Here is a 15,898-nt window from a genome sequence, read left to right as displayed (position 1 = left end):
GACGATCCAGAGGATGAGGATGAGGATGAGGATGAGGATGAATTAAATGCTGTTGATGATGACCCAGCGCCTAGTGCAGGTAAAATATTTTATTCTTAACAATTTAGTCGTTCATTATGAATGTCTATTAGTAGCTTCATGGTATTTTTTTATTCGCGTTATATATTCAAGTACATTTTGATTACTAGCATCCAATTGGTAGGAATTTCATTATGAATGTCTATTGTATTATTTTGATAGGTACGACCACAAGTGAAAAAGGTAAAGGTTACAACCTTAGAGCTGATCCTCCACGTCGGAGTGCGAATCGGTATACACCATCCGCCTTTAACAAGATTGCCAAGAAGTGCAAAAAGTTATACAAAGATATGAAGTGGGGACCGAGGAAGTAAACTTGTATGGATTAACTTTGTTTTTAACTAGGTAGTTATCAGTAATTTAAAAAAAACTTGTAACTTTGAAATTATTGAGTATGTTACTATTTGGGTGTTGTTACTTATTAACTATTGAGTATGTTACTATTAGGGTGTTGTTACTTATTAACTATTGAGTATGTTACTATTAAGGTGTTGTTATTAACTATTGATAATGTTACTATAAGGGTGCTGTTACTTATTAATTATTGAGTATGTCACATTGGTTGTTATTAATATTTTTCCATGAAGTATGTTAATGACGTTGGAAATCACTACAAGCACGAAAATTAGCAAAAGTTCAACCAAAAGTCAATGTCGTACATAAATTCAAATGAAACGTAACAAAAGTAATTACTAATCGTCGGCTGGTCCAGCACTAGGTCCACCAATTTGACGACATCTACTTCGACTATGACCCTCGTCACCGCATTGCTTGCATCGCCTAGGGCGACGCAACATACGAGTGTCCATCTCATTCAAGAAGCGGGTCTTCTTCGGACGACCTTTGGCAACACGTCTGAGGAACGGGTTTCCAACGAATCGAGGCCCCTGGTAAGCAGGCCATGTTACAGGATTTCCCAGTGGCCTAAACCTAGCCCTGTATACTCTTCGAACTTGGTCCATCTTGTATACATCATGAACGTACACTTGCCAATCCAACCGCTGGTTTGCACAACATGCAAACACATGTCGACACAGAATTCGGTCAACCTGAAATTCACCACAGTCGCAACGACGGTGGCGTAGGTCAACTGCATACTCAGCCCCACTTGGCATCTCGCGTACCTCGAATACCTCATTCTCTCTATCAAAACAGCTAACCTGTATGTTACTTGATGCTCGTTGATTTGCATGCAGCTTGGAGGTCACCACCTCAGAGAACACAAGTCCATTATTAATTCGGGCTTCAGCCTCAGCTCTTTTCCTTGTGAACAACTCGTTCAGTCTGTAAAATGTAGCCTTAACAAGGGCAGTCACCGGGAGATTGCGTGCACCCTTTAAGACGGAGTTGATGCACTCCACAAGATTGGTCGTCATATGACCCCACCGGTAACCACCATCAAATGCCAAAGCATACTGCTCACGTGGGATCCGATCAAGCCAATTGGTGTAAGCCTCACCCCGTTCCTTTAATCGTTCATAGCGCATCTGGTACTCCTTGATCGTCCTCGAGTATCCTATGAAAAACATTTAGTCAACGATGGACATCATTATACTTTCTCGTACTTACAATCACATTAAACTTCATTGTTTTCAAACTTACCAATGTTGACGATGAGCTTCTGCAAGTAAGGTGCCTTGAACTTCCTCAAGAAGTTTGACTCAATATGCCAGATACAAAACATATGGAATGCTCTAGGAGGAGACCAAGCACCATTACTTCTTTCAATAGCTGACCTAATAGAATCGTGTCGATCAGAGATAAGTCCCACTCTATCACGTGTCACCACATGTTGACGCAAGTTACTCAGGAAAAAGTACCATGCATCCGAAGTCTCTCCCTCCACTATGGCAAATGCAATAGGCACTATGTTGTTATTACCATCCTGTGAGACTGCAACCAATAAACAACCCTTGTATTTTCCATACAAATGAGTCTCGTCCACCTGCACCACTGGCTTGCAGTGTCTGAAGGCCCTTATACAAGGATAATAGCTCCAAAAGACTCTATGCAGTACACGTATATCAGGAACCAAATCATCCCCTGGTAAGCAGGCATTGTTTCAAAGTGAACCACTGCTGATGGCTCCTTTTGACACATGGCCTCAAACCATATGGGCAAAGCTTCATACGATGCTTCCCAACCACCGAAAATTGATTCCACCGCCTGCTGCTTTGCTAACCAAGCCTTGCGATAACTAATGGTGTGGTTAAACTTTGACTGAACTTCAGCAATGATTGATTTCACCTTTATAGACGGGTCAACTTCTACCAACGGCTTAATTGCTTCCGCAACTGTCTTCGAATCCAGCTTCGAATGGTCTTGAGAAATAGTTGACCTGGTACACGTGTGACTTCCATTGTACCTCCTTATCTCCCAACAGTACTTCTTCTGCATTTTGGTTACCCTGATCAACCAGTCACAACCATTGCCATATTCTGTGCATTTGGCATAGAATGTCGTGGGTTTCGACTCATATACCCGATAGTCTACACTTCTTCGGATGGTATAATCTTTCATTGCCTTGATTACTGCCTCCCTTGAACTGAATTCCATCCCCACTGTGAACTCACCATCCGCCACAACAGGAAGGGCTGCATACATCAAAAGAAAGAAATCCTTTATTATGTCCTCAGTAATAAATTACTTACTACAACTCAAATACTAAACACACTAGAACTATATAAGCCTATAATAGTCTTTTTTTTCCTCTGATCTATCTACGCAAAGAACCACTAAATACAATTCATAATAAAGAACTACCTGTTAATAAAAAAAATCAAATGCTATGCTCACAAATAACTATCCACATATGCTACGCATCTGACTTATTTATCAGCTACATCAGAGTTTGACATGTCTATCTAGCTTTACGCACCTGAATTCATATATTGCGGAAACTCCGGTGCGTGCATAGCCTCCAAATCCAACGACCGCATGAAAGAAGGCTCCTGAAACGGATGCGGGTTTGCTAGTGCATTTGCAACTTCTGCCACATCTGCGTTCATATCACCGCCAGTTTCATCTTCGTCTTCACCTGGACCAACGATCTCGTAGTTACTTTCAAATTCATCCTCGCTTTCACTATTATAATCTTCCAACTCAATGTTACGGTCTGCTTCGGATTGCTCAAACTCAATATACAACTCGATGCACGACATTCGGTGGCGATTATCCATATACAATGAAAACATTTCATGCATACTCGCTTCATCTGTGACGTACTTGGTCTGAAATTGAACGAACCCACCAAACACAGATAACGGATACCGGTACAAAATACACGATACTCTCCTAAATCTTTGAGAATCTATCTTCTCACAAATCACCCCTTTCAATTCCTCAAATGATAATGTGAACGGAATAACAATATCTAATGGATTCTCACACACAAATTGAACCCCCTCGTATGTTTCCAGTAAAATCTGCCCATAATAATAAATCTTCAGCACAACTCTATCATCCATAATAGTATACGTACCTGACTAAACTCACTATTCCAGAAATTTATTCTACTTCAACAGGGAGGGAAAAAGAAAGAAAAATGAGAGGAGGAGACAAAGAACAGCTGGGAGAGGAAGAACAACTGGGACGGCTACGAAGAATTGAATGGGACTTCTGTGATACTTTTCATTTTAGGAATGCACTTACATGCAAATCGTAGGGACCGACCGTGTTCGTATCGAAATTTGTGCGCATCAGAAATCGGTGGGTCCGACCGGTCCCCTCCGGGATTAAAAAAAAATTCCAGGTCCCCAGAAATCGGTGGGTCCGATTTCCTCCCTCTTTGTAAACCCACAAATCGGTGGCACCGATTTCTAGCTCAACAACCTCACACAATTCGGACCCACCGATTTGTGTTCCTTCCTCAACTTGCTTGAAATCGGTGGGTCCGATTTCTTTCCCACAAAATTTCAAACTCAACGCCGTCATAACAGTGTAATTCACCTATGATGATCATAATTCAGCTAAACTCACAACAATAAATCATATAAAAAAAATGAGCCCAAGAAAAAATAACAGAAAAATCACGATGTCTTACAAAAATATAGAATCGAGTTCTTTAAAAAAAAAATCAAATTAGATGTTCATTTACAAAATAATAAATAATTCATCGTAAATTTAAATTTCACTTAAAAATTTATCTCTGATTAATAAATATATAAGATAGAATTTAAATCTAACCTTTACTTAAACGAAATCACGACTAACTCAAATCGGCACATACTTGTATGAAAACAATTAATCACAGTTGTGCTTATAATAAATTGAATTTGACAAATTTAACGTAAGGCATCAAGTCATACTTTTTTAAATTTCGTTATTTTTATCTTGAAAGTTAGTGTACGTGGCTTTTATCCGTTTATATGTTACTAACTTAGTTAATGATTTATTATGCTATGCGATGTCTTAATTCAGTTCCCTTTTTTTATTTCCATCATCTTCTACTTTGTCTTTTTCACAATCTTGGGGGATTTAAAAGGTGTCATGGCTTTATGCAAGTAGCGTATACCGAATTAACTTTTTCTTATCCGAATTATTGCAGCAAAGTTCAAATGAAAATTCATTTACATTTACTTATTTGCTTACGGAATTAGTCCACCATTTTCTATATTTGTCAGAAAGAATAAACAATAAAAATATTATCGTAACAAACATATTTTTAAGAAGAACAATATATTAGATAAAGATAAGATCTATAATTTGATGTACTTAGTTAAATAGGATAACTTAGTGGACAAAGAGATAGTTCGAATTAAGAAAAAAAAATTGGATATTTTTTTTGAAAAATAAATCCGTTGAATTTTCTCAAAATCTCAAATCATTTTTTTATTAAACTAAATTTCGATGAATCTGTTACAAAAGACGGTCAGTAACTTACGGCAGTATATTAAATGATCGTAAAAGTAAATTTTTAACTTGTTACAATGCGATTTTGGGTAGTTGTACGATGACTAAGACTGAAAGTGAGTTAAATTAGACTAAATTCAAGTTTTGCTCACAAAAATTGAGTTTGAATTATAAATTGACTTATTAATAGTTGAGCTTATTTCTTAAGGTTAAACTCGACTTAGTGAAAACTCTTGAGCTGACTCAAATAACAGGAACACAATCTATAATTCTATATCAATAAATTATAACTTATATATATTAAAAAATATTTTAAAATATTAATTTTATATATTGTCTATCTATCAATATAAATTTTTTATTTATGTCCTATATTAAAATTATATATAAAATATGATTATAAAATTATGAAAGGCCAACCTGAGTAACCCAAATCAACTAGGCTGCAAGTTGAGATACATTCTTGGAATTCCCTGTAAGCACTTTGGTTATTGTTGATCGTCCCATCACGCTTTTCATAGTTATGCAACATGGCATTAAAATCCCCCAACAAGCACCAGGGGAGATTAATGTTACTGGCATACGTTTCAAGAGAATTTCACAAGGCTCTTATGGTCACCCTTTGGGGGCTACGGTAAACAACAATAAGAAGCCATGCGCTCGAGTTATTACCAGAGACTTTAAGGTGGATATACTGCCTATCATGTTTCAAAACATTCACGTTCCAAACAGAGGAGTCTCAAAGACACCATATTCCTCCAGAGTGACCCATATCATCCACAACAAAAGATTTATCAAAGCCCATCTTGTCCCGAATTTGTTTTCCCCGAGTTCCACTTACATGGGTTTCTAACAGAAGGAAGAAGTTTGCCACATGCTCCTGTCGCAGGTCCTGAATAATCGACAGGAAAGCTTTACTGCCAGCACCCCTACAGTTCTAGCTGATGATATTCATTATCAGAGATGCAAGGGAGGGAAAGCCAACAACGGCCAGTATTACTTGCGGGCAGAAGTTGTTTCGGACCTATAAGGCCCTTGGAGGACGATTCCTCCTTACTGCCCCTGCTACCAGCCTCTATCATGAGAACATCTGATTGCTTCACTTGTTTGCCTCTGAGCTCGCCAATCCCTAATCTTTCACCTGGTGAATGTTGATTCGTCTAAGAATTAAACAACATATTTTTCCTAACCACATGCTGATCCAGGATCATACGGGCATTCTTTGAAGAATTGAAGGCTTCCCATTTCTCTCGCTCCATCCTCTTCAGAAACTCCTTGACCACAAGTTCCATACTTTCAAGTTTATGATCGTTATCTTTCCCTTTGACAGCTCTCGGTTGAATTTCCTGCCCTTTAGGGTTAGGGGAGGCAATTATCGGATTTTTCTCCTTATTCTTGTTGTGGTTTGGTTTCCATCCGGATCGGGTAATCCTTTTGGAGGAGGCATAGCTTTTTTTTTATTTTCCGGGTTTTTCCCAGCCCCCTGTCTCAGGATCCTTTTTTGGCCAGGGGTCTTACCCATCGCATGTTGGGCTTGGGTCTGTTGCAATCCGTTAACTTCTATTTCCTTTTGTACCTTCTCGACATGTTCCAAGCTTTCCTGAACGTCCTCCGACATTTCCTCATGCAAGACCGTGAATCGAGATCCATCTGAATCTTACCTTTTTGGAGACTCGTCTTTTTCAGAGTTATTTTTAGTAACCTGCTTCTGATTGCCATGAAATTTTTTCTCACGTATTTGGATCTTCTTTTTATTGACGTATCTTTTGACCATCATCCAAGGCTTGAAATCAGGGTTATTTTGACCGTTACCATGAATGTCATTATTGTGCTGATTTTGTGGAGCCCCAAACTTTCTATTTTGGTCATCACCATGTTCAGCCGTACCATCCACCAGGGGATTGCTTCCGGCGCCGACATCATCCATAGGATTTTCAATAGTTGATAAGTTCTCTGTGCACTGCTCTGATCTATGTCCGTACCTGCCACAAGAAAAACAAATTTGATACAGACCTTCATATTCAAGGTGTAGTTCACATCCAAGCACTGAGATACGTGGCACAAGTTGTTTTGCCAGATCGATCTCCACACGTATACGGGCAAATTTTCCTATCGAGTGGATAGACGTGGTTCGATCGATATTTAGCATATGATCAATGGTCGAACCCACCCTCCAAAGGAATTGGTAATTATAAAGTTCAATAGGGAGATTCGGGATGCGAATCCAGGCAGCAATTTTCCTAGCTTCTGTGGATCCTGATAAGAAAAACGGTCTCCGTCTCTGAACAATAAGGTAGAGCCAGCGACCATCCAGGCCCTTCCATAAGCGCATGAGTGTAGTCCTCCTCATCTGAAAAATGAACCAAAAAATAGTCACGATTCATATCAATGTCATGAATCTTACCTTTACCTTCCCAGTCTCTTCGGAGGCGTTGTTCCATAAAGACGAAAGTCACACGCTTTCCCAAAATTTTGACCATAAGAGCATTCTTCCATGGTTTGCACCACTCCTCAAATTCTTCTTTTGACATTGGAATCGTAGGACAAGGATTAAAAGGTTTTTCAACATTCACCCCATCCTCATCATCTTTATACCACTTATTCTCCGGGTTGGGCTCATCATCGTCCATAATAAACGAGGTCTCATAGTTGCCTTCCAATCCAGGACTGGTCAGAAGAGTTTTTTTGTATGAACATTTTTGAATTGGTGTGTCTTTCTCCTCAACTGGTACAATTTCCATACAATTAGGTGGGTGATTAAGATTCACCCCTCTTCAAATTTTGCTTTTCTTTGTACTTCTCTGTACCAGATCGTCTTCCTGAGTGAAAACCCTAACAGAGCGTTGTTCAGATATCTATTTTCATATTTGCTCATCATAATTTAATTTATTACTAATATAAAAATAATATTGATTTTATAAAATATAAAAAATTAAATATTATATTTAAATAAAAATAAATTTATTTTTGCATATATCAAATCGGATAGAGTCATGTTAAAAAAAAATTAGAATTCGAATAAAAGTTCAGAATGAAAAAATTTAAACCCACGATACAATTTAAATAAAACTACCCTAACCTATTCATGATCATTTATCACCCTTCATCACCTTAAGCCCATTACTCAATAAATATATACTCGTCACAAATCACAATCTTTATGGAATATGACACGTGTCAGATTTTGATTAATTAACTTGTCCTTATTTTTGGGGAAATTCATTGAACTGGAGAAGTGGATAAGAACCCTTTTTTTGGTTCGGACTTTGGATAATTGAATGCAGCTTTAAATGAAAAAACGTTGACTTGACGAGTAAGCGCTTGGCGAATAAGTGCATCATCACATTGTTTAACACGTTTCCTTGCTTTTTAATGTTTTTTTTTTATATATAAAAAAGAACATTCACTAAATATTTCTTAGCTAGTAAATTTGTCAAGATTTTAAAAAATATTAAATATTTAAAGATTAACAGCAAAATTTCTTATATTTGATAACTATTCATCATGAATATTTAATGTGCGTGACAGTGTTATTGTGTTCAAAATTGTTTGAAGCCCATAAAGAGTTCATAAAAATTCTTTCTAAAAGCATGAGTCTCAATGTCATAATAATCAAACTATTTTTCAAATACTAATATTCCATGACCAAAAAAAAAAACTAATATTTATATTCTCTTATCTTATATTTTCTATTATCATTGTTGTCGAGAATAAAATGGCAATTTGAAAACGTCTTTCTTTTCTTTTATTTTTTTTCTTTTCTTTTCTTTTCTCGAATAAGTTTTTATTCTCATAAAATACTATTTTTTATTCCTATAAATTTTTTTAATTTTTATTTAATAAAATTTAAAAATATTTAATTTTAGTCGAAATCAATTATCATTAATTTGTTCTGTTAAATACTAATATCACAAATTATATATATTTTATCTTATTACATAAATATTTTAAGTTGCCACATGCATTAGCATTAAATCTGGCAAACTAATACAACACCTAAAATAAAATAAAAAATTACTTGAGTGAAATCCAAGAAAAATTTATATAGACAAAAATTTATTATTTTATATGAACAAAAACTTATTCAAACCCTTTTTTTTCATTTATGAAAGTTTTTTTGTTAAGTAATGAGTACTATATTTTTTTGTCAATTAAACAAATTTTAATTCTTTATTTGTTATATTTTGGATAATATATATATATATTTTTTAATTTTTAAAATTTTTAAAAAATATCCTCAACATTTAGTTTGTCTTAATTTTATCTTTAACATTTAAAAAAAAGTATGAATTTTATTCTTAGACATAATTTTTTGCTAGTTAATTTTTGAACAATTTTTTTGTTACTAATTTTACTCATTTATATAATACCATTATCATCGTAATGTAACTAGTAATGACGGTGGCAGCAAATTTTGGGGCGGCAATGGGGCGGGTTTTTGCTCTATCCGATCTCATCTTGTCGTACAACAATTCGCATAGAATTCACTCCGCTTTTATTTGTGGATAGTAAAACGTTGAACTCTAACCTACTCTTGCGGGTACCTACTCCGCCCTTGCGGGTACCCACTCTGCCCTTGCCGGTACCCGTCCCGCCCCTATAATTATTAAAATCTAATAAATAAAATTAAATTTCAAAATTTGTATAACTATCATCACATACATAACATAAATTAAAGTAAAAATTTAAATATGATACAATATTATTAATCATTTACTAATTATTTTACATATATTATATATATTATATATATAGCGAGGCGGGTAGGGGCGGATATTATCTAAATCCGACCCCGCCCCGCTCCTCCAAAGAATCCGTCCCACCAAAAATCTGTCCCGAGCGAGTAGGATGGAGTGGGTACCTGCAAGTTCGGGTGGTATTGCCATCCTTAAACAAATTGGTAATAATAATGGTGATAATGATGATGATCATATGATGGTAACAAAATAAATGATAATGGTATGACATAAATATAGATAAAATTGGTAAAAACAATTTGACCGAAAATTGATTGGCAAAAAATTATGTCTAAATGTTTTTTTTAAATGTTAACCACAAAATTGAGACAAGTTAAATATTAAGGATATTTTTGAAAAATTTTAAAAATGTTAGAGATAAAATATATTTTAATTTTATATTTTATATTAATAATTTAAATTTAAAAATTATAATTTAAAATTTAGAATTTAGAATTTAGAGTTTAATATTTATAATTTAAAATTTAGAATATAGAGTTTAAAACTTAGAATTCAAATTTTAAAGTTTATGATTTAGAATTTAGAATTTAGAATTTAGAGTTTACGAGTTAGAATTTAGAATTTAAAAAGTGCCACCCTCTTGATTTTTTTAGAACATTTTTCTTTTGGTGGTATTAAATTGAAAATTTCTTATCAAGTTTTGATAACTAAAAATGTTCCATAAAATCTAAAAATTAGTTATAAGCTCAGCCATATATTTGGATAAATTTATATTTTTGCATACTTTTTTAACAAAATAATTGGTCACAATAATATCAAGCATGTTATAATAAAATAATTAAATATTTTATAATAAGATAATTAAATTTAACATAGTAGAATAATAATTTTTTTACAATGCAATCAAACTTTTTTGAAACATCAAATATTCATTTGTATATTTAAAAAAACCTATTTTATTAAATAGTTGAGACTTTTTTATGGCACCTTACTTCAATAAAAATATTAAAAATCTTTTTTTATAAAGATATTTATATTACAAATATGACTTATTTATTTGGTCATATTTTAAATAAAGATTATTTTTATAACATACCAAATTAAATCTTATGATTTATTATTTAATGATAAAAAAATATCTGTTAAAATAATTATAGAATTTTTGTTGAAGTTTACATTTTTTTTTTATAGCCACCTATCATTAAATAAAACCATTTAGTTCATTAGTCAACAAGTGGATAGGAAAGGATGGTGCGAAATAAGAACAGAAGAACAAAGAAAAAATGTCCGTTGCATTTATATCATATCATATCATATCAAATCATATCAATATAAAGTAAAAACTTGCAATGACCTTTTGTAGAAAACCACCATTTTTTCGTCAATAATTTTTTTATGTAATAAATTTTTGTACAAATCAAGAATCTTTTCATTCTATATTTTCTATTTTGATTTTTTGTATTATGGAGAAACGTCAATGAAAAAGTGGTATATATCCGTTTTGTACCAAAAGAGAGATGTGCTGATATTTTTTCTTTAGGTCTGTTTTTTTCTTTTTTGGTATTCGTTTTGAATTGAAATACAGTTACATTTGGGCCTAAAGATTTTAAATTTCCAAACTTTTAAATTTAAGGTTCCATTCCAAAAAAATGAGTTTTAGGTTCGTCTTAGACCCAAAAAGAAATTGAACATTGGGTATGTGAATTATTGTTTTTGGTCAAGAAAAGGAACTATTACTCTCTCAAGGCAAAAAAAAAAAAAAAAACTTCCACCCCTAGCTTTATTTTATTTTATTTTATATATGATTCTAATAAACCAACTTGGGTTTATTGAGTGATCTACTTACTCAATCACTTAAGCAAATATGGAAAGTTTGAATTCTGTCTTTTATATACAATAATCCATTATTAAGAGACAAATTTTTAAATAAAACTCAAATCCACAATAAATTAATCTTTCGGTTAGAAAATATTATAGGAATATATATATATATATATATATATATATATATATCAGTTTAATGAACAAGAATATTAAAAATTTGAAATGAAAAAATGATTTGTATTATTGTATATATCAAAAAAAGGTAAAATTAGTTCAAGCCAAAGATCATTCAAAAAAACCTAATAGACCTGATTCGAGTATGTATAACTAACTTAATTCAACTCGTATATACTGAATTGTAACAATAATTTCTTGTGAATTATATATATAATATTATGTTTATTCTTAAGCATATAAAAGATATCGTAATTAAGCTATTCTAAATCTATACAATTGTTTTAGAAATAATCTATAATACAACCTTTAATCAAACAGTTAATTTTTAAAAAATTATAGAGTTAAGATTTAATTTGGTCTCTAAATTTGTATATAAGTATTAATTTAGTCTTTGAAATTTTAATTGTCTGTAAAAATTTTTAAATTTCAATTATTTCTATTTAATATCTAAAAACTTTGCAAGTGTGACTCACATTAATTCTTAAAAAAATTTTCAGTACACAAATATTAATAGAGTGCTGATATGGACAATTAAATATCACACTGAAATTTGTGAAATGATGCTGTTTTGATTTAGCGTTCAAATAGTCCAAATAATATCGTATCACTTGTTTTGGGAGGAAAAATTTTAATAAACACTACTTACGAAGTTGTTTTTAGACTATCTAAAAATTAAAACAAAAATGATATCATTTTGAATTTAAATAATATCCAACGGTCAACGATAATATATTTGTGCGTCGAAAATTATCTAGGAACTAATATAAGTGACATTAGTAAAGTTTGATTAAATATAAACAATTAAAATTTAAAAATTAAATTAAGATTGTATATAAATTTGAGGATCAAATTAAATATTATCTTAAATTATATAAAATAAATTTATTCAAAAGTATAATATGTACTTAAATCAATACTGATGTCATTTGAAATTAAAGCAGTTTTCTGTGTATATACAAATGAGCCGGAAAAGAAAAATGGAGTGATGAGTGAAAAACATGAATTTCAATGAGAAGTTTTCTGTGTATATATATATATTAGCATGCGTGATATGATAATATACGTGAATCACTTTCATTGAGAAGTTGCAATCTCAATGGACCCCAATCAATTATGAATGACAAACATCAATTTTCAACCTCACATTAACTCAAATAAAAAACTTCCACTTTTTTTTTTTCTTCTTGACATTGCAGAAATTGAGGCTATGATCAATCTATAATATTTACAAGCAGGATCGAAGGCTGTGCTCTTAGCTGTTTTTGTTGTTATGGGAGAGTTTGGAAGATAATATCTAAAATTATTTTATATAATATAATATTAATAATTTTTATATATATAATATTTATAATTATATATTTATTTTAATAATAATTAATAAATATTAAATAAAATAATTTTAGATTATTTTAATTAATTTTTTGTTATTGTTATTTGTTGTCTTCTTTTTTTTTTCATCTTTTTTCCAATCCATCTTTTCCCCACTTATCAAGGCATCAAGGGTCATGACATTGTAATAATATACATATATATATATATATATATATATGTTATAACGCCGTTTAACTAATCCAATACTTTACCCATCTTTTTATGTGACACAACAGCATTTCCAAACATATTGAAGGACAATTAAAGAAGATATTGCAAGTCAAAAGAAGGGGAAAAAAATTGTTCAACACACACACACTGACACACATGTATGAGTTATGAGCAAATTCATAGATTTAGGCCCAGTTTAAAAAAATAACTTAAACAATAAATAATTATATTAAAAATAATTTATAAATAAATTATTTTATATTTAAATTTTTAATTTTAAAAGTATTTATTTTATAAAAATATGATAAAAAACAATAATATTATGAGAAAAATTATTTTTTAATTTTTCTATAAACTCTTAAATAACTTTTTAAAAAGCTGCAATTTGATTTTAAAAATTACACAAAATATTAATATTACTATTTTTTATAAATTAAAAACTCAAAAAAGTTACTTTTAAAATAGTCCCTTATTCCCTTGGTAACTTGTAACTAAATTCTAATTAACTATAGAATAATAGAAGTGTAGCAGGAAAATGTTAATATTGGAATCTAAGTAGTAAATACTTTTTCTAATGTTCTAATGTTCTATCTTGCCAAGACTCAGGTTGTCCCGAAATTAGATCCGATTGAAAAACCTAATTTTAAAAGGTGCACTGTAACATTCACTAACTTAGTATTAAATTAAACTTCATTTACGAGTTTTATTATTTGGATTTTGGAAGATAAAATTTTTAAAGATTTTTGTTAACCATCCAAATAAATCTCTTGCTTCAAAATATATAGTTCTTCTAACTCAAGAATTTTTATTTTAATTTAATTAAGTTACTATTTACTCTTAATTATTAGTGTTAAAAAATACTAAAACATTATTATTTTAATAAGATAAAATTTAATTTTAACATGTTGTCAATATAAAAAAAATTTATATATATATTTAATTGCGTAACGCTGTATCAACAAAAATAACTACCTTTTACATTATAACTCACAAGCACACATTAAAACCATAGCATAATATAAAATGTTTAATCCACCATACCTTAAAATAGAAAATTTGAAAAATTATTGTAGACATATGATCCATTAACTTCATTCCGTGTCTCTTGATAAAGATGGCAAACTCTAATTTTAATGCTAAATAGGCAAAGGGCACAGCATGCATGCTTCTAGATGAAGTCTCTTCCATCTTTAACCAACAAACCAAAGAAAAAAAAAAGGCTACAAATTAAAGTGAATCAAAACAAGCTCTCTTTGTGTGTGGTCCATAAAATGGGGTGCAAAATGTAAAAACATGAATATGGAAAAAAAGCACAAAGCTAACCTCCGCAATGATTCAAATTTTGGGGATCCAACGTTTTATTCGGAAATTGGTATCAAACATTGGACTTTCGGCTCTTATTCTTTTATATTATAATAATATCATATGATGAATATATACTAGTGCTATATATATATATATATATATATATATATATATATATATATATATATATATATATATATATATATATATGTTTGCCTTAATTCTTCTGTTTTAAGCAATGATATTGACTTATTATTGTCATGTATTTTTGACATAATTGTACTTCAGCTTCTTCATTTCACACTCCCAATGGAGGAGGGCCTTTATGTCATTTCCACTAAAATAAATAAATAATATAAAGATCATAATGTATCATTTCTAGTTAACAATTTATTTTGTATATATTGTCAATATAATTTTTTCCTACTCATATATATAATAATATATTGTTCTATACTAACAAATAATGTTTGATTTAATTATTTATCATTTTAAAAGTTTTTTAAACACAAACATTAAAACTATTTTACTTAATAATGATTCATAAAAAGTTACGTTGCAGCAATCTCAACAAAAGGAAAAGGACATATAATTTCAAGAGGGAGAATCGTTAGTCTTCATCCATGATGTATGCAGTTTTAAAGAAACCATCAACCAAATTAAATTGAAATCAGTGCTACCAATAAGCATGTTCATTATATTAATTTTTTAGTCAAAAGGTTTTAATTGTTCTTTACTATTTTCCTATTCAATTTTTATTAGTTTTTCTCTCACTTTTTTTTTTGTTTAGATTTTAACCCTTTGGTTTTTAAAGAGTAATTAATAATTACTAATATAAACAATGTTAATTAAACAAGAATTTAAAAGGTTTAAATATTGAATAGTTATGATAACAGAAAAAAGTATTAGCGTATTATCTCCAGTAAAATATCTTATATATTATTATTCTTTATTAAATATTATCTTGTTTGATTCTTAGTAGGGGTGTACGTGGTCCGACCCGGCCCAAAACTTCGACCCGGTCCCGAACATTTTAGGAGTTAATTTGGTGTGATTTCATCAGGTTTAGAGTCGGATAAGGGTCTCAAAAATAGACCCGGTCATTATTTCGTGTCGGGTTCGGGCTATAACTCGGGTCACCCGAAATCGGTCCGGTAGCCCAATCACCATACACAATAAATATTTTATATTATTAGTGATGGATGATGGCTATTATTATCTGGAATTTAAGTATTGTAAACCTTAATATTTTGTATTATTAATCATTATATATAAGACTATAAGTTAATGTTTATATTTAAAATGCGTAAGACTTTAGACTAATGCATAATATTGTGTTATTTATATTAATTTAAATATTTAGTTTTATTAGATAATATTAGTATTGATTATGGTTGTGCTTTAATTTTAGAGAAGAGTTGGTT

General features: G+C 31.1%; 1 protein-coding gene across 1 annotated transcript; it reads right to left on the bottom strand.

Annotated features, from left to right (window-relative positions):
* Positions 1-770: 770 nt before the first annotated feature.
* Positions 771-3,545, bottom strand: LOC112790743 (uncharacterized). Its single transcript, XM_025833305.1, has 4 exons — positions 2,957-3,545; positions 2,111-2,672; positions 1,681-2,054; positions 771-1,594 (listed from the first exon to the last, which is right to left on the bottom strand). The coding sequence occupies exons 1-4, from the start codon at positions 3,543-3,545 to the stop codon at positions 771-773; spliced, it is 2,349 nt and encodes a 782-aa protein (XP_025689090.1).
* Between the last annotated feature and the right edge of the window lie 12,353 nt (positions 3,546-15,898).

Source organism: Arachis hypogaea, chromosome 1 (genome assembly GCF_003086295.3).
Source record: "Arachis hypogaea cultivar Tifrunner chromosome 1, arahy.Tifrunner.gnm2.J5K5, whole genome shotgun sequence".
NCBI lineage: Eukaryota > Viridiplantae > Streptophyta > Magnoliopsida > Fabales > Fabaceae > Arachis > Arachis hypogaea.
This window is presented reverse-complemented; position numbering and strand designations above follow the sequence as displayed.

Excerpts from the sequence above, each read along its gene's own strand:
- LOC112790743 (XM_025833305.1), bottom strand. The coding sequence starts at position 3,545 with ATGGATGATAGAGTTGTGCTGAAGATTTATTATTATGGGCAGATTTTA. Across the intron at positions 2,055-2,110 it reads GCTTACCAGGGGATGATTTG|GGCCTTCAGACACTGCAAGC; the intron begins GTTCCTGATATA and ends TCCTTGTATAAG. Across the intron at positions 1,595-1,680 it reads GAAGCTCATCGTCAACATTG|GATACTCGAGGACGATCAAG; the intron begins GTAAGTTTGAAA and ends TGTTTTTCATAG.